Raw genomic sequence first — 23,533 nt, forward strand, 5'->3', positions numbered from 1 at the left:
TAGGTGTCAAATGTACTTGTTCTTAGCAAGAATGTTGTATCCACAACGAGTTATTCAACATTGAAATTTCTTTTTTTTTCAATTCAACTTGTTCTTTTCTGAAACGCGTATTACCAAAGTTATCTCTTTCTATGGTGGAGGGGTCCGAGCGTCATCTCAAAGCAACGGGCAACAACAACACATGACCTCATTTTATACTAATACCAGGTGTATACTCTAAATCATCTCATTGTATCTCATCTCATCTCATCCTTATCTTCCAGTCATAGATTGCTCTTGACTTCTGATAAAACACCATGCCCCTCAAAGATCTACTCAAGAAGCGTAAGTATCCTTCTGCTTTACTGAACAGCCCAGTCGCCCAATACGGGCAGGTGGTCGTCCGACCCCTGCTCGGATGTCGACCCGCCCGGTCCTTGTCTCAACTGAGAAAGAACCTTTGTTCAGTATCCATCGGGATTGAAAAGCTGATATATGGTTACTTCATATTAGGATTCACGTCGGCGATACAATCTATACCGCCCCCCGCATGGAAGATCCTAATCACGGATGATCATTCTCAAGCTTTATTAGACACAGTATACAAGAACTTTGATATATTACAACAAAATGTAACGTGTAAGTCTGAGCTTCCGTTCGAGCTTCTCGTCGTCTCTTCGTCTCTTGGATATCTTTGATATCAGACCACTGAGCTAACTTGGTGAGCAATCGCTTGATAGCTGTTGAACCACTACATTCTCCTCGACCACCGATGTCAGTAGACGCTATATACCTCTTGACACCAACAGCTCAAAATGTAGATCGTATATTGGCGGATTTCAACGGTAGAAGGACATACAAATCTGCTCATTTATATTTCATAGATGGTAAGCTATCTCCTTTATGGTGTCTACCCGGCGAATTGTAGCTGATCTGATCAATAAATCAAATCAGGTATCGACGATAGGTTAGCTCAAAAGCTTACAGATGGATTACAAGGCGGTGTATTACAAGCTTTCGTAGAGTTGTATTGCAATGTTTGGGGTAAGCTCTCGATCAATCATCTCACCTATCCTCATTCTGAGAAAGAAAGATCGCTGAGAGATTTTGTAAACAATAGCCATTGAAGATCGTGTGTTCTCACTCAAGAATCCGGGAGCGTTCTTTACGATGTTTGGACCTTTAGGAGGTGCCGCTTCGGCTGATTTGGCGTCAGAGGCTTTCGAAGACGATGTTCAGATCGCAGGACGATCCGTAAGTTGTTCGGGTGAAAATCACTTGAACACTAGAAGCTTATGATTGTCAACCTTAGATACTCAACTTTCTGGCTACGGTAGATGAATCACCGCTTATTAGATATTATCAACCTTATCACCATCCACCTTTAGGACCTTTAGCTCAACAAGCACCATCTTCAGCTCCCGTTCAGCAACAGGCACCTCAATCACTGAGATGGAGATCAGCAATGGGTGGATCAGGACCAAAGACGCCTGAAATAGTAGGCGACCATTTGAGCAAAAAGATCGCAACTCAAGTACAGTTTGATCTAGATGAGTACCTACAGAATAATCCTGAGTTTCCCGTAGGTCCAGTTCATCGGTTGATGTAAACTTGAAACGGCCAGTCTAAGCTGAATCCCATGGATTTAGCCTGCAAATGGAAGACCAAAAGGTGTCCTATTCGTTGTGGATAGATCGATGGACCCTGCTGCTCCCCTACTACATGAATTCTGGTATCAAGCCATGGTGAATGATTTGCTCAAGATAGATGATGGTGTGAAGTATAGGTAAATGTCATTTTCAAATTCCGCTCTATACTTCACACCACGACTCCTTCTTCGTTGTCTCGTTTGACTCTCGATCATAGCAACTGATTCTGTGACCATCCTAGATACAAGTATACCAATACCGTCGGAGGAACAGAAGACAAAGTTGCTGTGCTGACAGAAGCCGACCCTGTTTGGGTTTCTGTTCGACATCTGCACATGAAAGATGCTATAGATACTTTGATGACGGATTTTGGCAAGTTCGCACAAGAGCATGCTGGCTTTAGAGGGTGAGTCAGCGTCACACATCTGCTTAACCTGGTCTTGCGTCTCGATCCAATTCGGCATTTGAGCTGACCTGGATGATGTACCAGTGGTGGAAACGTCAATATGAACGATCTTAAAGATATGTTGGCTTCTTTACCACAATTTCAAACTCAACGAGAACAGTTTTCGCTCCATTTAGAAATGGCTCAAGAATGTATGTCTCTATTTGAGAAGAAGAAGTTGTCTCTTGTAGCGAATGTGGAGCAAGTGAGTCTTCTGAACTGAAGTAGACATCTGAATGTACAAGTACATCGCTGGTCCGGCTCGCTGACAATGCTCGTGTCAGTGTTGTGCGACAGGATACACTTCGGAAGGAAAGACACCGAAGACTTTGGTAGAAGAGATGGTTCCCTTACTGGACGATCGAGTAAATATAACGTAAGCCAATTCTGCTCTATCGTTTCGAGCATAATGCTCATACGGTTTGATTGGGAAATACAGTTCACTTGACAAGGTTCGGATTATGGCTTTGTACATCCTTTTCAGAGATGGAGTGGCAGATGAGGATAGGAGAAGGTTATATCAACATGCTAGATTATCGATATCGGAGCAGGATATGGTTAACAACCTTATTCATCTGGGTGCTAAGGTGATCAAGGTAAGCTGAACATTGAACTTTGTGAGGGTGCTTGTCAGCTAACAGTAGTGAAGGACTCGAGTCGATCGTCCAAATCGCGGATCAAGCAGAAACCCACTAATCAAGAGGGAGAGTATGAATTGTCCCGTTATAAGCCAATCGTGCAGATGGTACTAGAGGTGAGAGATGAGGTTCACATCGTTATCAGATCACATATTGACGAAAAAAACCTAGGACCAATCCGCTTCTCGTCTGGATCAAACCAATTTCCCTTATCTTCGAGATGCACCAGTAGAAGCGAATACATCATTAAGAGCTGGAAATTCACTTGCTGCGCCTTCACAATCTGGATCACTGAGATCAGCGAGACCAACATGGCATAAAGCTCCTTCGGCAAGAATGAACAACACAGAAGGTAAACAGAGATTGATCATTTTTATCGCTGGAGGAATGACATACAGTGAAATGAGATGTGCATATACGGTCGGCCAAGCATTAGGCAAGGATGTGTACATCGGTGAGTGTGTTTAGTTTCCGTCTATCTCGAGCGAGATAATCAGCCTACTTCGTCCGTGGTTACATTCGAGACGAAGGGCATTGTGCTGATGGGCATTGTCTATCGTATAGGCTCGACACATGTATTGACTCCTGAGATATTCACTCAACAGATGAGAGCGTTAGGTCGAGGAGGTATAGGCGCCAATCCCCCAGGAGGATTCCAACCTCATCCTCAAGGACCGAATAGACCGAATAGAGCACCCGGGCAACCAACCTCATATCAAAAGTGAGTCGTATCGACTAGGACTGACATCTCATCTAGACCCGGACTGATACCGATTTGATGTAGTATACTTGATTTCAGACATTGGACAACTCCAGTTGGACCACCAATAATACCTCCTCCACAACAACCGAATGTGCAGCATCTTCAACAACAGCAACCTAAATTACAGCATCAGAATTCATATGCCGGTTCATTGAATGAATCCATGAATGGCTTATCATTAGCTGGTAAGGAGGAAAAGAAGAAGAAGAAGAAATTGTTTGGATTGAAGATTTAAACTTTTCCGTTCGTTGGAGCGTGGAAGGTCAGCATGTTGTAATGTGTCTTTTGTATATAAACAAGTGTACAAGATGAACACGGAGGTAGCTTGGAGGATTTCATGCATTGATGCAGTGTTCATACATGTACTACATGAATTGATAGAGCAAAGTCTGGCAGGAGACAAATATCGTCGGGAACAACAAATTCCAGGCACGCGACATTAACCTCCACGCTTCTCACTTTCTTCTTCTTCGACATCTTATACCTTTTAGTTCTGGTGAATAACCAGTCTGATCAAACCTCGATCTTCACTCAAGCACGCAGAACGGAGTGTGTCGAATACTCAAGAGGTGATATCGAAATCATGTCTCCTTCACCTAAACCCAACACTGAACCTGAGATTCTGGGCAGGAAAAGTTCACCTACTCCGACTGTATCCGAGTTGGAAATGTGAGTTCTGTCGAAGGAATGAATCACTGTAGTGTATCAGCGCTGTGTATAAAGCTAATGAATGGGGAATGCGTTATAAGGGAATCAGCTTTGTTGAGAAGTATAATTGATGTTAGACCAAGTAAGTGATCATTATACTCTATTTATTCTGTCAAATCGTCAATCCAACTTAACAATAAACCTCAGCCGGTCGATCAACTCATTCTGCAATGCTGAACCTTGATGTATATGCATTGACATCTACTAACAAATCGCTTCTGGGTCCTTAGTTGGAAGACATAAACACATGTTGATCATACAACTTCAATCATCGATGCATAAACGTACTGGATTATGGATCACCGTAGAGGAATTATGGGAAAGGCTAGGTGAATTATATAATCTGGAAACGTTGGATGAGATGGTAAGTCTGCTCCTCTGTTCTAAGTCATCTGGAATTGCAATCACGTTTTGTAAACGGTCAAGTGTCATTTGATCGTTGATCAAGATTCGTGTTATTCGTGTTTCATCATTCATAACAATTGTCTTTGCTGATCTTCTTTCACATTACCAGTCATCCGGATCATCAATCTCACTTCCATCATCACCTAATGTCTTGTCACCTCTTACCAAGGATGTTCCAGATATCAACCAACCACAAAAGGAACAAGAGCAAGAGCCTGTTAATCAAGAGGATTCACCGCATTCACATCGATCATCGTTATCTCCTTTATCAGATATTTCATCACCTCGTAAACCGAAAACATATTCTTCTAAAAGAGGTAGACCTAGGAAATCTTCCATTGAATCAAATTCCAATAAAGACAAAGAACAACAAAAAGAGCAACATCAGCAAAAAGAGAAAGAAAAAGAAGAAGAGAAAGAGAAAGAGAAGGATAAACCAAAAGGTAGAGGTAGACCATCCGCATCTACACCCATCTCGACAGCAGGACCAGGATCAGGCGCAGGCTCGAAATCTGCCAAAGTCGTGAATTCGAAACATTTTAAAAAGAATTTCAATTTACCTTATTTCCGTAAAGACCAATCAACAACGAATAATGAAACCGGAACCGGCCAAAAAAAAGGAAAACGTGATGACCAAAATCGAAATAAAAATAAAAATCAACGAAACCGAAACGAAGACCAGGATCAAGATCAAGATCAAGAAGATGAAGAGAGCTGGAAAGAAATGATATATCCTCGTGCGGAAGAAGAAGGTATTGACACCCAATGGGAAGAAAGCAAAACCACTAAAAAGAAATATGAAGAGACGCCAGAAGATGTTGTAGATGAGGAGGAGGAGGAGGAGGAAGAGGAAGAGGCGAAGGAAGAGGAAGAAACTGCAGAAGAAGAAGCTGATGATGAGGAAGGGGAAGAACAAGTAGAAGAAGGAGAAGGAGAGGGGGATGGAGAGGAACAAGAGGAAGAAGATGATGAGGAAGAGGAGGAGGAGGAGGAGGAGGAAGAAGAAGAAGAAGAAGAAGAAGTTTCTCCAGTAAAAAGACGTCCTGGCAGACCGCCAAAAAATCCTAAGGCGTCTGGACAAAGCAAAAAGACACCTTCAACTTCATCTCGTAGAGAGAGTATGTCTACAAGGAAAAGGCCTGGAAGAGGAAGAAAGGAGACAAGTGAATCGGAAGATGAAGGAAGAGGTAAAAGGAAAAGAGAGGATGAAGCTGAGACTGTAAGTTGTATATTCTTCCTTTTTCTTTGACCTTTGGCGAGGAATGCTAATGGCCGTTTCTTTATTCGCAGAGACGAAGGAAGAGGAGGTAGAACTGTGGATTGAGAGATTTGTTTGGATGAGAGTTGAGTAGACGTTGTATATAATTGTAAATAGAGAATGAGTTACATGGGCAAGGCAAGCATATGCATTATTGTAGCTTATCGTTAGGGGTTGAGGAAATCAAGTGGTACACGAATCAATATGAGGACTTCGACCTCAGTACTGGTTGATCAGTTGCAGACGGTTTGCTCAAGTGACGGATAGGCAATCAAATATTCATTGTTTCATAACCAAGAATACGGAGCACTTCCATACGATACTACGTTAAAAATCTCAACAGCGGTGTGTCACTACCGCATTCCTAATCTAGGTTCAGCTGTAGAAGGTCTTTTCCTGATTCCTCTTGTTCCATTCCTCGGGGCCGGTGTCAATCCGTTCATTTTCCCTAAGCCTATCTCTCTGCAATCTAGGTTCTGCCCTGAGGAAGCGATGATTGGTCTTGAACGGGATGTTATACTTGATGATCTCGATAACAAAGGGGTAGCTACAGGAGTGATGATCATCGAGCTTGGTGTAGGTGAAGCCTGACCTAAACCCAGAGAAGAGAAACTGGGTGCTGGTGATGGTGAATTGTACATTGGATGAAGGAAAGGATGTTGTTGATGATGTTGTTGATGTTGAGGTTGATAATGAGGTTGATGATGAGGTTGATGATGAGGTTGTTGGTAATGGCCTTGATGAGACAAACGGTTTCGTTGAATATGAAGTTGATTGAGACTGGTATTCTGTTGTTTGGAAGCTGTCCCTGACTGTTGAAGTGGTAATGAGATTGAAGTGTGATTATTCATTTGCAACGGTATTGATAAGTTTCCAGTCCCATTTGGATTGAGGGCAATGGGCATAGAAGCAGGAAGCGAAACAGAAGCTGAGGACGGATTGGGAGTAGATGTAGGAGTAGATCTTAAACCTATAGTAGGTATAGGATGTAATTCCGTTATATTCACAGGTGGGGTGAAAGGTCTCGATTTCGAGAATAGACTAGTAGCTCTTTTTCTACCTTTTATTTTACCATCTTTTTTATCATAATCATTCGATTCTCCTCCTGGTGTGATTCCCCCTAGGACAGGATCAGTGATATTTGTTCCGGTAGGAGTCCTGGCTCTTGATCCAGTTTTCCCAAACGTGGCTGGTTTGGTACCGAATTTATGTACTCCAATACTAATCCCAATACCTGCTGAAGAAGGTCTGTTAATATTGCTACTAGTGTTGTTGCCTGGTGTAGGTGGTCTAGATTGATTTGTATGCGAGTCGTTTTGAGCATGATTGTGATGTGATTGTGTAGGTGTGGTTGACGTTATTCCTACTACAGCTTTTGCAATAGCACCAAAAGTTCTGCTGACTGATCTAGCGTGTGAGTGCGATATGACTTGAGTCGTTTGACCATGACTGAGAGTTTGAGATTGTGTTTGAGCTCTCTTCCTGCCTTGATTTACGTTCTCCTCCTTCATTGCGGATGATATCACAGGAACAGCAGTCGGTGTTGGTACGATATCGTCGACGGCGGTTGGAGTAGGCACGGAAGGCAGCAGTGGCAATGGCGGTCTACCAATGTGTGGTGGTCTGACTTTCTCGCTCATGATATTTGATGCTAGAGACTTCTTGAAAAGGTTCAGTAAACTTGTCTTCAATGCTCGATCATGATTGAAAAAGTTTGGTGAGACGTATAAACCAAGTGGGACGATGATCTATTGAATCATTATGATGGAGACATTAGCTTAAAATTCTCCCACTGATACCATATTATCCCTCTTATCGAGTCAGCGAACACAGTAGAAAGTAGTGTTACTTACCCGCTCATTAGGTACGACCTCGCCTGTATTTAGTGAGATTTTATGTTGAACTAAATATTCGAATTTCCATTCTGATCTACCTCGATCTTCTTGTCCACAAACACTGTAAACTCCAGGTTCTTTGATTTGTAACGTTGCGCCACGAGATAAGAAATCATATTTATCATCTCCGTTTATAGTCAATCTTCTTAGAACGGGTAAGCCTTCCAGTGCCTATCAAGCATCGAGATATCAATCTGGGTTCATCAATTTATCCTGATACATGATGATATATGATATCCAAAAGAAAATGGGCAGGAGACGTTGATTCGAGCTTGTGTCAAAGCCAAACTCACAGCATGATGGAAATACCATTTATCTCTTTCTTTAGGATCCATACCAAACTCCCAACAGCCTGATTGTTGGAAATTTTCAGGTCGAGTAGGACTTTCACACCATATCGCAGCTTGCTGTAATGCCTTTTCTTCTCTTTCACGAAATACTGAAGGTTTGATTGATCTCATATACTTGAGTGAGCTTTTATGTTCCCTAGTCCCTTCCTGAAACGATTCAAAAAACGGCAACCCATGTTAGACGGGAATCGTTGAGACTGAGATTGAGACCAAAACAGAAAATGTGCACTCACTTGATCTATCCAAAGTTGAATCGTCATTGCTTTATCGATATTTTTCAGAGCTCGTTCAACTCCGTCTCCTTCTTCTATTCTTCCAGTTTCCGCATTCTGTGGTTGAGCTACTCGTGGCATTAGCATATTCGGTGTACTCTCTTGCGCCAGTTGGATTTTCGAAACAGGTCTAGGATTCTTGGGTGTAGGAGTAGCTTCCATTTCATGGTCAACTACAAGCAATCGCGGAGGCCACGTCCTGTGACTTGGCGGCTGTGGAGTGATCAACGTTTCTGATGAAGGAGAGTCGAAGTCAATCGTCATTAAACTCGAGTCCAGATGTGGCGGAACAAACGTCAATCTGTCATTAGGGATCGAAGGTAGATCAAAGGAGATATCAAGTTTCGTTGAAGGTATAAGAGTGTTTAGTGATAGGTCCGATTGATCATCTTTGTTGTTGCTGATGATAGAAGAAGAAGCGAAAAAACTATCTTTTCTGATTATTTTCTTACCGTCAGAATCTTCATAGGCTGATAATGTGAATGACCAATTATCATCTTGGTACTGATCTTGGGCTTGATCTAGGTTCAGATCCTGATCGTTCTGTCTCATTGAGAGATTCTGTTCTCGTTGATTTTCAGGATCATGACCAAATGTAGCGAATGAGTTTGAACTATCTGCTCTTTGTGTTCTACCAATATCTTCAGCTTGATTTTTATATGAATCATCACCGATGATACTAGTAGTAGTGTATTTAGTTGTGGTGGGTCTTGGAGTCGATTCATCAGGTTTGGAATTTACCCATATTGCTTCTCTACCTTTACAATCAAATATATCTTCTCTAAATTGGATCAGGATAGGTGAAGGTTGATATTGCGCTAAATATCTCTTGGGTGTGAGTAATGATAATCCTGATCTTCTTCTTGATTTCATCGTAAGATCCCCAGACGAACCATTTGTGGAATGGGGGGTTGATACGGTAGTACTTGGACCTAATCTCCTCTTTTTAGTTGGGCTTGAAATTGGACTTGCAATACCATTATCCTCTGAATCCTCGCATGGGGGTACATTCAATCCGATCTGTTTCAAATTCGACTCATAAGCCAATGTACCGAATTCACCTCTTGAATCAAATATCAATGGTATCTCAACAATTTCACAGGACTCCTCTTTCGAAGTGTCCTTCTTCTTCTTTCTCTTCATGTTTGATTTGTTATTAGTGGAATTGATCGTGTTCGAAGAGGCTGATCTTGAAGATTCTAACATTTGGAATAAAGTTCGGATTTGAGTGTCAGGTGAAGATAGGATGACCAATTCTAAAGGAACGAATTCAAATTCGAATTCAATCTCAGACTCCTCATCGTGTTCTGTGACAGATACAGATACAGATACAGATTCTCTCCTCTTTCTCTGTGTGGATCCTCGTGTTGTTAACTTTTGCGTCGTTGATGAAGACGATGAAGATGATGATGATGAGGTAGAAGAAGAAGGTGAATTTGATAAAGCAGTCAAAGCCACATGGTTACCCCTTTTAATCATTCTCGGAGAGGTATTACATTTGGTGGATGGAATCATAACAGGAGAAGGTGCTATTCTACGTAGTCTTGCTGAGGAAGGTGATGAAGAGGGTAATTTCCCTTTGGTACGAATTTGAGGTGGTGGTGTGATTGATGTCATCGTTAATCGATCTCCACAGTGTCCTGAGACTATTGTTTTGATGTCAGAGTAATTAAAGTATAGTAGGTTTTCAGACTTTTTGACTCGTATGAAGAATGAATTAATGATATATCGATGTTAGTATTTGAAAGGGATTTAACATGTACATTTCAATATCTGACAATATAGTCAGTGACTTGGTATACTTTCAGTCGATATCATAATCAGAACCATATTCGAAACTCAGCAACTCAGTCCCAATATCGGTCAATTTCGTTAGCCCAGACTCAACTTCAACTTCAACTGCATGAACTTTGAACTTGGATGATCATCAACTGTTGAAGGCGTTCGGGTCTACGAGAATCCCAAGACGCCACAGAAAATGTTCACAAGGTACCAAGTCCAAACGGTCCCCAGTAGTCTACTATCGCTGTTTTCCTGTCTTCATTCAATTATCGAGGCGAAGATGATGATATACATACATACAAGCAACGATCGATGATTTTTCAGGACTAAGGATTGTATCACTACTATGCGACATGTTATTAAGTCTTGAAGAGACCGGCGACTGAGTGGCGAATGAATTGATTTTTGTTCTTGGTGGTACGTTACATGTTGAGACGAGACTTGTACTGAATGGGATGGGTTTTCGAATCCGAGACAAAGTTTCAATACCAGGGGATATGTTTCGGTAGGCACCTCATCTCCTCATCTCATGTCCAGGATCACAACGATTAGGAGGATAAAAGTGCGATCAAACCTAGTTCCCTAATTATTGCAACGACATCAGAAATCAGCCAAGACAGTTCAAGAAATAAAGGACCAAAAACTTTCACTTACCTTCTCACTTGATCACCCACTAGCATCTCACCATATTCCTCCTGTCGACCAAATCGGTTTTCTGCTTCTTTCCTCAAGGTTGGGATGGGAACCAATCGGTAATCAGGTGTGAGGTGCCAGAACTGTACATCACCCATATCGTCATCAACACGATTTATTGAGATATGGCATTTTGTGAAGCAAAGGTGTGCGGAGAGTAGAGCATTGCCTTGAAAGACTCACGAAAGTTGATGAGATTCTGATCAGAGGTCTATCTGGAAATTCTACTTTTCGCCTTTCGATAGTCTAAACGATTGTACCAAAGGATGATCAGGATCCTCTTCACAACACAGAAATCGACTCTGCCTCTGGTTGGAGGATACTCACGTCTATTGTGGCTGAAGTACAAACCACCTCATGGTATCCAGCTGAACATTAAATACCATATTAGCGACTGATGATAGTCTTGCTTCCGGAAGAAAGTCAGGTTAAGATGATATACCTTTTATCAATCCACCTGTTAACCATTCGATTTGTTTTCCAGCTTGAACAAGTAAACATCCGGGAGGTATTTTAACTTGAATTTTTTTACCCGAATTTCTAGCCCATATATGTACTAAAGGCCATTCAACAGATTCCAGCGTCAGCTATCATCTGTCATCAATGAGCAGCCATTCAGCCATTCAGCCATTCAGCCATTCAGTGGTCAGGATAACTCACACCCTGGATACCTAGATTGACCATGTATAGTGAGAAAGTTCAGATCCGAATGAAAGCCCGCGTATTTCCTAAGGTGTATACGAAAGTCAGCAAATTGAATGAACCTAGTGATCGAAATATGACGGTTCATTCACGTATTCAATTTACCATATTTGACTAAATCGGTCGCTGTGGGAGCCAACAAATGCGATCTACGATAATGATGAAAATCATGATAATCAGCTTGTAAACATCGTTTGAGTAAGACTGGTAAGCTAACCCACCCATACTTCCCAGCAGTCGTGAATGTATCTTGTTCTAATCCTAATCCAGAAGCTACCATCTTAGCTACTCCTTCTACCCTATGAGTGATTCAGTGTAATTAGTATCTCCTTTGTTATTTTTTAATGGTGGTTTACTCACGATTGTTTCATGAATTCACCCCATTCATTGACTTTTCCTTCCCAAGTACCCTGGAACCTCTGGGGAGTCACGTTCGGAGTTTCTAACACTGGGAAAGTCGATTCGTAAGGCGGTTCATCTGACATGCGATGAAAGAAGCTTTTCGAAGAAATCAGTATATATGATCAAATCTGATCTTACCCGACATTGTGGGAGAGGAGGACATCATCTTAGTCATATGAACTTACCGACATTTAGGATCAGCTCCATGATTATCAAGATCAATGGGTCTTTGATCAATGTCCAAAGAACGAATTATAGCTTGACAGTTTTCGTCTGAAGCACATTTCGGTTTTTCAGTATTCTCCAATGTAACTCCCTTTATTTTCGTCTCCCGTCAGCGTGATCCTATCACCGTATCCACGTCCATCCATGCTCCTACCACCGATGGCATTTCTCCGAACCAGAACCGACGCCCTCCTCCCCCCACTCCATTCCACCTCCCTACTTCCCCCACCCTTCACGGGAGACCACAAATTGAAAAGCAATATAGATAAGCTTACAACTTGAAATCCACATTCAGGTCTTTCATCCTTTTTCAACACTTCTTGACTTTGACTAAAATAATCTTCGAACAAATCCAAGAATCTGTCGTTCGCATCTTTTGGTGCTCTGGAATCTTGCACTATGACAGCCCCTGTCAATATCAAAGATTCGGCTGCTTTTTTAGCTTCTTCTCTTGCCAATGGAGAAGATGGGTTCAACAAGTATGTGTCCAAAGATATTGTCGTAATCTCCATCTTCGTCTATATCTCTCGTGAGCAGTCGAGCTCGAAGGAATTAAGAATAATTGTCGCTTTTGTTCTCTTGGTGGATGGCTTGCTGATCATGGGTTTGTATGGAAAAGAATTCTATCATTGTTATCTTCAGCATCGTCGAGAGATGGCTTCTCGGTGTTCGAGGTGAATCACCTCCACTCTCGCGTCTTATCGGACAAACCAAATCATACTTGTTTGTCAAGGTTCTTATGTCAGTAAGTTATAAACGCTCAAAATAACAGCGAATGTATATATGCATCGCTCAATGACATGGGCTGCGACGTCATATCGCGCATAACCAACTATTCGCAATGTGTTTCATGATAAAGAATGTAAAAAATCTATTTTTCAGATAAAAAGCAAAAACCAAAAATAATGAGTGATCAAAATAGTACGTATAAATATATATTCGTTTTTTGGTTGACAAGAACGAGAATGATTTATATGATGAGGCGCGAGATTCGTTGGATGTTGGGCATGCACAGAAGAGTTATGAAAGACTGATGTAACCAGATTTCACCGGGAAAAGTCAAGCCTAGTCGGACAAGTGCTTAGATTCTGTCTCCGGTACCGATGGAGATGACCTTGAAACCAATGTCGGTCAATGCTTTTCGGTCAAGGATGAGTCGACCACTGCAGATAACATTGAGGTCAGCACCAAATTTTCGACTCTGCGGGAATGACAGAGAACTTACTCGAAGACGAAAGCGGGTCGAGGACAGTTGTCATAAACTAATCAAAGACATCAGATCAGCGTTGTACTCTATATTTGCGTCTGATGATACGTACTCTTTTGCCAGTCGAGGGTCTTGAACTCGTCCCACTCGGTACAGATTACGATAGCCTCAGCGTTCTTACAAGCTTCCTCAACGGTCTCGGAGATCTTGACATGGGGCTTGACTGGAAAGGATGGATGAAAAGTCAGCAAGATATTTCGTGAGAATAAAACTGCAATGCAGTTCAACTCACTGGGCTCTGCGGGAATGTCTCCGTAGCTGTTAGGCAGATGTTATCAGCATCGGTTCAGTGTACACACACACCTCACTCACTCAGTCAAGTCGAGCCAGATTTGAGACTCAGTGACTTGGGGGTCGTAGATATCAATTCTAGCTTTCTCGGTCAAGAAGTGGTTGGCGAGGGTGATCGAGGGTGATTCTCGAGCTAGTGCAAGGTCAGACATAGGTCCACCCAAGAGATATACAGCGTGCTACTCACTATCACCAGTGTCCTTCTTGAATGCCCAACCAAGGATGGCAATCTTCTTTCCAGTAATGGTGTTGAAGAGGGTGTTAACGACTTTGTTGGCGAATCGAGATTTTTGGTACTCGTTCATTTCAACGACAGCTCTCCAGTACTTGGCGACTTCAGGTAAATGAAGAGATTCGGAGAGGTATACCAAATTAAGAATATCCTTTTGGAAACAAGAACCACCGAACCCCTATAAGAGCAAGATATTCAGTCACTGCTGTTAAAATATCCTGGCGAAAATACTTACAACGGAAGCTTTCAAGAACTTAGATCCCATTCGGGTGTCTTTACCAACAGCGTAAGCGACTTCATCGATGTTAGCACCGGTAGCCTCGCAGATCGCGGAAAGAGCGTTGACGGAAGAAATTCTTTGGGCCAACATGGCATTGGCTGCAAGTTTGGAAAGCTCGGAGGACCAAAGACCGACGGTAAGGATTCGTTCTCGAGGAACCCAGTTAGCGTAGACGTTTGCTAAAGATTGACAGGCGGAGAGACCTTGTTCGGTTTGGAGGGAACCGATCAGGACTCGATCGGGGCCGAAAAGATCCTCAATGGCAGTACCTTCAGCCAAGAACTCTGATGATGTTGCGTCAGCGAAATTTGAAAGATCATCTGCGGGTAAATGACGACTAACCAGGGTTGGAAAGAATGTCGAAATGACATCCTGGCTTGGAGTTGGCTTCGAGAATAGTTCGCATAGCACTGAGGCCGAGGTCAGCTAGGATCGCACAAAGCAAGGTGAAAGGACTTACTCGGCAGTTCGACAAGGGACAGTAGATTTCTCGACAACGATCTTGGAGGACTTGGCGACTTCGGCGATTCGTCGAGTAGCAAGTTGAAGGAACCTACGAGCGTGAAGGAGAAAATGTTAGAGCCGTCCTTCTGAACGCTTGAATGGTAGAGGTGAGAGCTACACTCACTTCAAGTCGGCGGCGAAACCAGCACCGATACCGGACTTCTTGGTGGGGGTGTTAACGGAAACGAAGATGAGGCTAAAGACATGGTGAATTTAGCGTGAATCAGAACCGGTGCGAAAAGTAGTGGGCTAACAAAAGATTTAAAGTAAACTTACTCAGCCTCCTCGATTGCCTTGTCAACATCGGTAGAGAAGAACAAATTCTTTCCTCGAGCAGCTTTGACAACCTCATCGAGACCTGGCTCGTAAATGGGGAGAGTGTCAGAGTTCCAAGCGTCGATACGTTGTTGATTGAGATCGACAATGGTGACTTGGATGTGGGGACTGCACGAGAGGCAAAGCCAAAGTCAGCACTGAAGTTTCGCTGTCTATACGATAAGCTAGAGGCGTTTGAGATGGACGACAGGATTTATGCTTGTGGTGAGACAGAATATCAAAGAATGGAGACGCGTTGTTTCATCACCGTGTAAGACGTGGAGGTTTCGTTTCGGAAGAAGACGGGAAAGATAGATAACGATTGGACAAGTTGGAAATGCGATTGAGCTCGATGGAATGTGGATAGCAGAGTAACTTGAGCGGACTTCAGAATGAGAGCTCACCATTTCAATGCACTATAGTCGAAGAGAGGAGAAAAAACACGTCAGTATAGATTCATGAAGACGCGTTAAAGTCAAGGAAAAAGTCGCGTACATGACAGCGCAAGTGGGACCACCTATAATCGAGAATCGTCAGCGCACATCCTTTTGCTGAGATAGCAGCCATTGAATTCAAAGTGACTCACCGACATAACCAGCACCGACTATCGACGAGTTCAAGAGTTGTCAGTACATACGCTTGTGGGACAGAGACGATATCAAGTATCTCAAGGGGTTGTAGGTAAGATCTAAAAAGAGAAGCGCTATTACTCACTACAACAGATCTTCTTGACTTCAACGGGAGCCATTGTGTATGACTTGGACAGATAAGGGGTATGAGGATATAAGTGTGTGTGTATAGAAGAAGAAAAAAGAGAGTGAGGTGACTATGAATGAAAACCAGAGAAAGAAGGAGGAAATGGAAAATGATAAACGGTTCAAGGATACGAGTGATGGGTTTGTATGAGGGAACAGGGGAGTTGTAAGTTATTAGTATTATTATTATTGTGGGGGGTTTAATAACGAAAAAAGACGCGTGGCAGAGATACTTTTAACTACCTTTAGCTGCTTTTTCCGATACGAGCTACCGCGCCTTTCAGGGTAAAATGTAATTATTCAGTGTGTGTGTCCTTGATCAAAAGTTTATTCTCGTTGCTTTATACTCTCTCTCTGTTACTCGCTTCGTTGTCGAGGACACATTTAGGCACTGCACTACCTGGGTTAACTTTATCGAAACAGCGATGTGTTATTAACCACTTCCGTCGTTCTATCGCTCTGTGCTCCATCTCACTCGATAGCAATAATGCTCAACACCGTCTTCATCATCATCATTGAGGACTATATGCGAATACCTCTGATTTATCTACAATTGCTGTATGATGCTGTGATGCACGTTTCTCCTCTCAAAGGTGTACTGAATGCACCACTCACTTGATCTTATGATACTGATGCGCACAGACTCACCACATATCGTTACACGGACCATCCTTCGCTTCCCAGCCGTTGATGAGAAAGCATTGATCGCCATCATCAATCCCCTATTGCTGTGCTGAATTGATGATCGATCAAAGCCATTCAAAGGGAGGGGGATCATACGAAGTATTGACTGGACATCTCTCAGTGTGATCGTAAATCGATCAATGCCGTTTACTTTTAACATATTCGTATGGTAATTTGTTGGTGATTCCCTACTCAGGCGTATCATACACTCATGCAGAACAGATGTTGATGTAGTGCCAAGATCGGGGACTCTAGCTTGATAGTCGACGATTGACAAGACATAGGAGCAATGTGAATTCGACGAGAGGATGTGATGACAATGATATTATAAGCTTCTCATTTCTACATTACCATAACGCGTTGTTCCTTTACAAGACTAGAGCGTCATGAGATTTTCATGTACACGATGCGCTGATAGTACTGCATATCAATCAGTGGTATCTGGTACAAACGTCGATGATATCGCGATGAGCAGAGATAGTTTGAATCTCAACTCTCAACTCTCAATTGATAAATTTGAAGTGACTCGGTAAATGTGCAATAACCGGTGTGCATGTTACAATCGACGATAACGAAAACAAACTACATCGATGGCGATTGATTCTATCTTTCGAGCACCAGCTATTAATCCTTTTGATCCTACATGATCAGACAATCGTCTTTGCTTGCCAACGACAAAGGGATACAAAGTAGATAGACATACAAGTCAACATACATCCTCAAATTTCAGCACAATGTCAACACCTCTTTTACCATCTTCACTCCCCCTTCTTCCTCTCTCACCTCCACAAGTCCTCTTCCCTCATCTTAGAGCTACCATCCCACTCACATCTTCCCAGTTGGCCCTGGTCTTCGATGCTGTACAATCCAACCTGGGAGGGAAAGGTGGTAATGGCGAGAGAGGAATGGTGGGTGTGATTCCTGTTGATAAAAGTGATAGGAGAATAGGCAGATGGGGATGTGGTAAGTCCTTTTTTCCTCAACATTGATTAATCTGGCAACTCACCATCATCCGATATTGACGCTTGGATTACAATTGTTGCTAGCTGGAAGAATAAAGAATATTCAAAAATCAGATGAAGACGATAAGTATCTACTTGTAGTAGAAGGATTAGTGAGTTGACTTCTTACCTTCACCAACACTTTGATAGTCCGCTTAGTGTAACTCTGATATGGATTGTAATCGTAGACGCGCATCAGATTGCCTCGATCATTACCACCTATATTATCAATCCTACCTTCGATTCCAATACCAACATCACCATTCTCCCTTCCCTTACCAGCATTGAGTCCATCCACGACAAATCTCTTGCCTTTTGCGATCCAATTACTTCCTACTCAGCTTCATGCGAGAGTATCCACCTTACCCCCTTCTTTACTTGCTGATATACTAGTAACCATCTTGGGCGTGGAATGGGACTTGAAGATCGAGGTATTGGGTATACCCGATGTGGAAATGAGAGGTGATAGGGTTAAAGAGATCTTCTTGGATATAATGTCATTGAGAGGTATTTCACCTCCTGACGATATTTCATCCGAAAAGGATAAAAACAAAGAAAACTCAAGGGTCAAATCTTCGATATCAAATGCATTAATTTTAAGACCTAAACAATCTTCTGTAATCTCTTCCTCTAAATCGCCAAACAACGATCCATTGGAATCATTGCCAGAAGACCTTCAACCAATATATACTCTATTCAAAACTCGTATACCGACATTATCTAATTCTGCGAATCAAGTGGTCAAGAGAGAATTAAGTCGACTAGCAAAGATACCACCTCAATCCGCTGAATACGGCGTATCGAGAACTTATATTGAATGCTTATTGTCTCTTCCATTCAAATTGGTCAGCGAGAACTACGAGATTGATTTGAAGGATGCCAGGAGGAAATTGGAAGATGATCATGAAGGTTTAGAAGGTGTTAAGAAGAGGGTCATCGAATATTTGGCTGTATACAGGTATGTGACTGAAACGAGATTATATGCCATATCAAGAAGAAGCTGATATATGTGTTTCTAGGCTGAAAAGACAGCTGTTTTTGGAATCTCAAGAAAAGAAGAAGATCCCGTTGCTTGAGGCGAAAGTCGACAACAAAGACGATCGAGAATTAGAGAAAAATCTCCTTTCCCTTGTTCCTTCCTCTGGAAGGCGAAGTGATAGTATAGTTGATGAATCAAGTAAAGAAATGACGCAGAAAGATGAACTAGATGGCAATGACGGCCCATCGACTGATGTATACAGGGACAAGGGACCTATATTGTTACTTGTTGGACCACCAGGCGTTGGTAAGACGTAAGTCACCCATATCGACCGGCTCATCATGTGGCACACATAGCCAAATTCTTACGAGGCAAGCTGATGGTCCATCTTCTCAGTTCTATTGCTAGATCACTGGCTACATCTTTAGGAAGGAAGTTCCACCGCATATCCCTTGGTGGTGTGAGGGATGAAGCTGAGATTAGAGGTCATAGAAGAACGTAAGTCCAGCTGCGCATCCATGTACGATCCGTGTCAATTGAAGCTGATATATTCTCGTCATGTACAGTTACGTGGGCGCATTGCCTGGATTGTTGGTTCAAGCTATGCGTAAAGTTGGCGTCTCGAATCCACTGATCCTCCTTGACGAATTAGACAAAGGTTAGTCATTTTGGTGTATACTACTCGAAGCGATACCTCAGCTGAATCTTTCTCGATTGTTTAGTGGGTCAATCTGGCTTTCACGGTGACCCCTCTGCTGCATTACTAGAAGCTCTAGATCCTGCTCAAAATTGGAATTTCCATGACCAGTATGTTCCACACAATGATAATTGAGCCCTTTTTCCTGCTCATAGCACGGCACAACGTTATGCTGTATTGTCGACAAAAGCTGATACTGTGGTATGGTCAATAGCTACCTGGGAGAAGTCTCTATCGACTTATCACAAGTCCTCTTCATTGCCACCGCCAATACCCTGGAATCAATTTCATGGCCTTTACTTGATCGATGTGAAGTCATTGAATGTTCAGGATATATCACTCCAGAGAAATTGGCAATTGCGAAGAGGTTCCTACTGCCTAAACAGATCCAGGAATGTGGACTGAACAATGACTTGATACAGCTTGATGAAGGGGTTCTGGAGAAGGTTGTTACTGATTACACGCGAGAGGCAAGTTTCGTTGTAGCTAGCCCTTCATTGTGCTCGATATATGACTATCAAAGCGGGAACTTAGCTTACACTGGGCGTTGATCATCGTGTAGGCCGGTGTTAGATCACTTGAAAGACAGCTTGGTAAATTATGTCGAACGAAAGCTGTGGAATATTCGATGTCTAGAGAGCCAATCACCACGGAACAAACGAAGTCGTATAATCATAAAGTTGCCTTGGAAGATGTCGAAAAGATATTGGGAGTATCTCAATACGGTAGAGAGAAACCTGAAGGTAAAGTCAAACCTGGTGTGGTCAAGTGAGTGATCGGGCTCTTCATTGTATAATCACAGGATACATGGGAGCTGAACAGAGGATAAATGCTAATTTATGGATGTTAGTGGATTATCATATAATGGCTCAGGGAATGGTGGTGTTCTTATCATCGAGACTTTACTTGTCCCTGGCGGATCAGGTAGATTGGTCACCACGGGTAGATTAGGTGAAGTATTTAGAGAAAGTATCGAATTATGTCTAACATGGGTAAGTCGTTTCTCTCCATTTCCTGGTAGATAAAAGTCTAGAATTCTGACCGTAGCTCGTTGTCGTTCTTTAGGTCAAGTCACGCTCAATGAGTTTGGGTATCACTGAATCACCAGAACAAGATCCCTTGAAAGGAATAAATGTCCACGTAAGATCTGTTCCCAGTATAATGGTTGGGAGATCATCCGGTTGATTGTGAGAGCTGGCAGTATCACATACCTGAAGGAGCTGTACATAAAGATGGACCAAGTGCAGGTATAGCTACCGTCCTAGCGTTCGTTAGTCTCCTCACAGGAAGAGAGATTGGCACGGATATAGCAGTCACTGGAGAGATGTCACTTCGTGGTACGGTGTAAGTGATGATACACGCCCTTCTTGGACTTGATTTGATGACGGGCCACATAGCTGATAATGATTTTCACGTAGATTGAGGATAGGTGGAGTCAAGGAGAAAGTCATTGGAGCGCATCGAGCAGGTGTAAAGAAGTATGTCTCGTTCCCACTGTTCCACCTCCTCGCACTATACCCTTCCTTTACGAGAATTTAGGAGGAACACTCCTTGGACAGATGAGGGTTACCAAGCTGATAAGTTACATAGGGTTATCTTGCCGAGGTCCAATAGACCGGATGTAGAAGCCGATATACCAGAACTGGTTAAAAACGAAATACGATTTGTTTACGTGGATAAAATCGAGCAAGCCATCGAAGAAGTCTGGGGTAAAGAAATTTGGGTCAATGGGGGTAAGGATATTTCCTCAGCTAAAGCAAGGATTGATGCGAGGTTGTAATATATATCATCAATACAGTCGATAGAAAGTTGTATACTTGAATAACATTAAAATGCACACATAATCTTATCCTCTTCTCATGAACAAGGTTGAGCTGCTCTCCGTTGTTTTGAGTATGGTATCTGTACCAACGTCAAAGCAGAAGGAAAGGGAACTTTTAAGTAAATCGAAAACTGCATTTTCATGAAAAGGTTACAACGAATACATACTTTGGTTGTTTTTTAAAAGTCAAATGACCGCAAACCTATGAGACTCTATATGATCAAAACGAAAAACCAAACACGATCGAAAGTCAGGCTTAACAATTGGATACTAAACCTCCTACGCGAATCCGTCCTCGGATTTCACGTATACACTGATGACCACAATCCGTACTACTCCCAACTGAATACTAGTCTGACAATCACTACAAGATGTACACCTATAAATTCAATTTCGAGTCAGTCTTGTTTGATTTTGATGTATCTTGGATATTAGTGAACGAGAATACTTACTTGACCTTGACCTGAATCGATTCTCTCCCTCATTATTTCCTCAGCTTTACCTCTCCAATCACCTTGTACAAGGTCTGCAGTTCTGTGACAAGCGAATTCGAATTTCATATAATCTGGTATATAACTTTGTATGGGATTTCTCAATGCTGATCCTACTGCTTCTTCGAGGCCGGCTAAATCATGTGCTTTGACAGAGTAGACATAAGGTCTGAGAGGTATTGTTAACCATGGCTGTGTTTGTTTGAGGGGTCGTACAGGTTGGCACTTACGGATCTAGATCTGTCATGTGCCATTGTTGAGCATGCCATTTAGTCCTATTTGAAGGATCGTCTTCATCCCATGTGAGTATAGGATTGATGAACTGGGAAAAGGGGAGATATGTCAGCGTGCGCCTGTGCCTGTATTTCTGGTGTCTGGTAAAGCAAATGAGAGGATTCTTGCCGTTACACAAGAAGATATATTTCGGAGAGTGATTTAGGGGAATAACCAAGAAACAAGAAACAAAAAACAAAAGACAAAAAAAAAAGCAATCACTCACAGGTACACCCATACAAAGTGCGTCCCAAGGACTAGGACTTATTCTCGGTCTACCAACACCTAGAAAAACGAAACTTTTCGATAACTGTTCGTAAAATTGAATTTTACCTAATCTACCCAGATTTTCAATTCCGATTTGTTTTAATCTTTCTTTAGTTGAATCGTCATCCTCTGTCATACCCCCTACTACCTTGATGTCATATTTCACTTCTAGGTGTTTCAACGTTTCCAAAGTCCATGAAAAAGCAGTCGAGTTTTCTAGATAATGCATTTGTTTGGCGAGTAAATAAGCTTGAGGTGGATCATGGCGTAAGGACATGGGTAAAGAGGGTAATCTCCGACATGTAGGTTCGATAGAATAAGATAGGAAGTAATTATCATTTCGGGGTGAAGGTGATAGTGTGAATTGATTACCTAATGGATTTGCTGAGCTAAGAAAACATGTGTGAATGAACACTTGTAATTAGCGCATCATTTAAGAGATAGATGTATCAAGTCACTCTGTTACTTACTCGTCCCAATACCAAAAAGTCAATAATCTCCAAGATTCAATACCATCTGAATTCTCTTCCGTTTTCAAACATTTTTGATCTTTGTTCGTATAACAAACGTCCATTTGATCTGGATCGGTCAAAACCATTCTAACGTTCCATCTATGTTTATGCCATAATTCAACTGTTTTCCTCATATCAGCATTATACCAACCCAAACTTGCGAATACATAAGAATAATTGAGAGCGTTCAAGGTTGATATGACACTTTGAGCATAAATCGTTTCTCCCGCAGTTGAAGTTCCTGCGAAAGCTTCTGCGAACCACAATGAAGATAAAATGATTATTGTAGTTTGATTCGTACCACATCCTTGCGATACAAGTTCTCTTTCTTCATCTTCTGATAGGGTTTCATGAGGTTGGAATGGTACAGATGTGTTTCTGAGTAATCCCATTGAAGAACATTTATCGAGTCGGGCAGCTACTTGATCGTTGTGTTGCCATACATCTCCTGTGTAGAAATAAGGGTTATCTTGAATTGGTATTGACACGACTGGATCATGTCGGGGGGAGAAAATATGTCGACCCAGATACACGATCAGGATAGAAAGCGGCACGAACAGGAGAGTGATGAGGAGGAGTCGCTGTATTGATCTTATGGAAGAAGGTACTTTGTTGAATGGGAAAGGTAACCTTCTACCTGAACTATACAAGTTTGTCCATGTTAATTACCAATATCGACACTATGAACGATAGACTTGAAAAGAGCCCACCGTCTCGAGCTCTGCTCCTTGTGTGTAAAAGCATCATCATCATCGGCTCCCAAAGGCGATGTAGCCAGAGGTAGATAATCGTGCTCGTTATCCCCAGCCATGTCGGTTTGACAACTGCGAACTGCGGATGGTATACGGGTGATAAGGGAAGCAAAAGTTTCAGGTCGTCTATTGATACCGTATGATCATTATAGTGGGGCGAATCGTATATTGCAAACGCTCCCGGACGTGGCTTTGCGTGTCATTAACCTCTCTCTCCTTTCTCGATTGACTTGGAGATGAATGCT

The 23,533-nt window shown here is 42.2% G+C and overlaps 7 protein-coding genes across 7 annotated transcripts; 3 read left to right on the top strand and 4 right to left on the bottom strand.

Annotated features, from left to right (window-relative positions):
• Window positions 1–296: 296 nt before the first annotated feature.
• IL334_006859 (uncharacterized protein) lies at window positions 297–3,709 on the top strand (the record flags this gene model as incomplete). Its single annotated transcript, XM_062938556.1, has 15 exons — window positions 297–324; window positions 493–618; window positions 720–866; window positions 934–1,023; window positions 1,100–1,233; window positions 1,292–1,561; window positions 1,629–1,765; window positions 1,870–2,034; window positions 2,119–2,278; window positions 2,358–2,449; window positions 2,513–2,669; window positions 2,723–2,827; window positions 2,883–3,165; window positions 3,276–3,432; window positions 3,496–3,709. The coding sequence occupies 15 exons, from the start codon at window positions 297–299 to the stop codon at window positions 3,707–3,709; spliced, it is 2,265 nt and encodes a 754-aa protein (XP_062794607.1).
• A 348-nt stretch (window positions 3,710–4,057) lies between these two features.
• IL334_006860 (uncharacterized protein) lies at window positions 4,058–5,898 on the top strand (the record flags this gene model as incomplete). The annotated part of the gene is made up of 5 exons (XM_062938557.1): window positions 4,058–4,143; window positions 4,224–4,264; window positions 4,413–4,546; window positions 4,697–5,806; window positions 5,878–5,898. The coding sequence occupies 5 exons, from the start codon at window positions 4,058–4,060 to the stop codon at window positions 5,896–5,898; spliced, it is 1,392 nt and encodes a 463-aa protein (XP_062794608.1).
• A 300-nt stretch (window positions 5,899–6,198) lies between these two features.
• On the bottom strand, window positions 6,199–9,979 carry IL334_006861 (uncharacterized protein; the record flags this gene model as incomplete). Its single annotated transcript, XM_062938558.1, has 4 exons — window positions 6,199–7,593; window positions 7,699–7,911; window positions 8,034–8,237; window positions 8,324–9,979. 4 exons carry the CDS (start codon window positions 9,977–9,979, stop codon window positions 6,199–6,201), a joined length of 3,468 nt encoding a protein of 1,155 aa, XP_062794609.1.
• A 713-nt stretch (window positions 9,980–10,692) lies between these two features.
• Window positions 10,693–12,678, bottom strand: IL334_006862 (uncharacterized protein; the record flags this gene model as incomplete). The annotated part of the gene is made up of 11 exons (XM_062938559.1): window positions 10,693–10,726; window positions 10,799–10,920; window positions 11,021–11,083; window positions 11,165–11,205; window positions 11,280–11,393; window positions 11,498–11,565; window positions 11,632–11,688; window positions 11,761–11,838; window positions 11,900–12,037; window positions 12,127–12,257; window positions 12,442–12,678. The coding sequence occupies 11 exons, from the start codon at window positions 12,676–12,678 to the stop codon at window positions 10,693–10,695; spliced, it is 1,083 nt and encodes a 360-aa protein (XP_062794610.1).
• Window positions 12,679–13,247: 569 nt separating this feature from the next.
• On the bottom strand, window positions 13,248–15,803 carry IL334_006863 (uncharacterized protein; the record flags this gene model as incomplete). The annotated part of the gene is made up of 14 exons (XM_062938560.1): window positions 13,248–13,329; window positions 13,392–13,428; window positions 13,486–13,596; window positions 13,666–13,691; window positions 13,746–13,857; window positions 13,912–14,134; window positions 14,192–14,520; window positions 14,579–14,646; window positions 14,697–14,789; window positions 14,865–14,936; window positions 15,017–15,184; window positions 15,551–15,572; window positions 15,642–15,659; window positions 15,770–15,803. 14 exons carry the CDS (start codon window positions 15,801–15,803, stop codon window positions 13,248–13,250), a joined length of 1,395 nt encoding a protein of 464 aa, XP_062794611.1.
• Window positions 15,804–17,228: 1,425 nt separating this feature from the next.
• Window positions 17,229–20,951, top strand: IL334_006864 (ATP-dependent protease La; the record flags this gene model as incomplete). The annotated part of the gene is made up of 14 exons (XM_062938561.1): window positions 17,229–17,457; window positions 17,541–17,608; window positions 17,684–18,453; window positions 18,515–18,787; window positions 18,871–18,972; window positions 19,041–19,132; window positions 19,197–19,281; window positions 19,386–19,641; window positions 19,734–19,939; window positions 20,022–20,163; window positions 20,237–20,311; window positions 20,373–20,515; window positions 20,590–20,649; window positions 20,762–20,951. The coding sequence occupies 14 exons, from the start codon at window positions 17,229–17,231 to the stop codon at window positions 20,949–20,951; spliced, it is 2,691 nt and encodes an 896-aa protein (XP_062794612.1).
• A 406-nt stretch (window positions 20,952–21,357) lies between these two features.
• IL334_006865 (uncharacterized protein) lies at window positions 21,358–23,347 on the bottom strand (the record flags this gene model as incomplete). Its single annotated transcript, XM_062938562.1, has 6 exons — window positions 21,358–21,372; window positions 21,446–21,653; window positions 21,715–21,806; window positions 21,984–22,413; window positions 22,495–23,178; window positions 23,247–23,347. The coding sequence occupies 6 exons, from the start codon at window positions 23,345–23,347 to the stop codon at window positions 21,358–21,360; spliced, it is 1,530 nt and encodes a 509-aa protein (XP_062794613.1).
• Window positions 23,348–23,533: the final 186 nt, after the last annotated feature.

The sequence above is a fragment of the Kwoniella shivajii genome, chromosome 9 (assembly GCF_035658355.1).
Source record: "Kwoniella shivajii chromosome 9, complete sequence".
Taxonomy (NCBI): Eukaryota; Fungi; Basidiomycota; class Tremellomycetes; order Tremellales; family Cryptococcaceae; genus Kwoniella; species Kwoniella shivajii.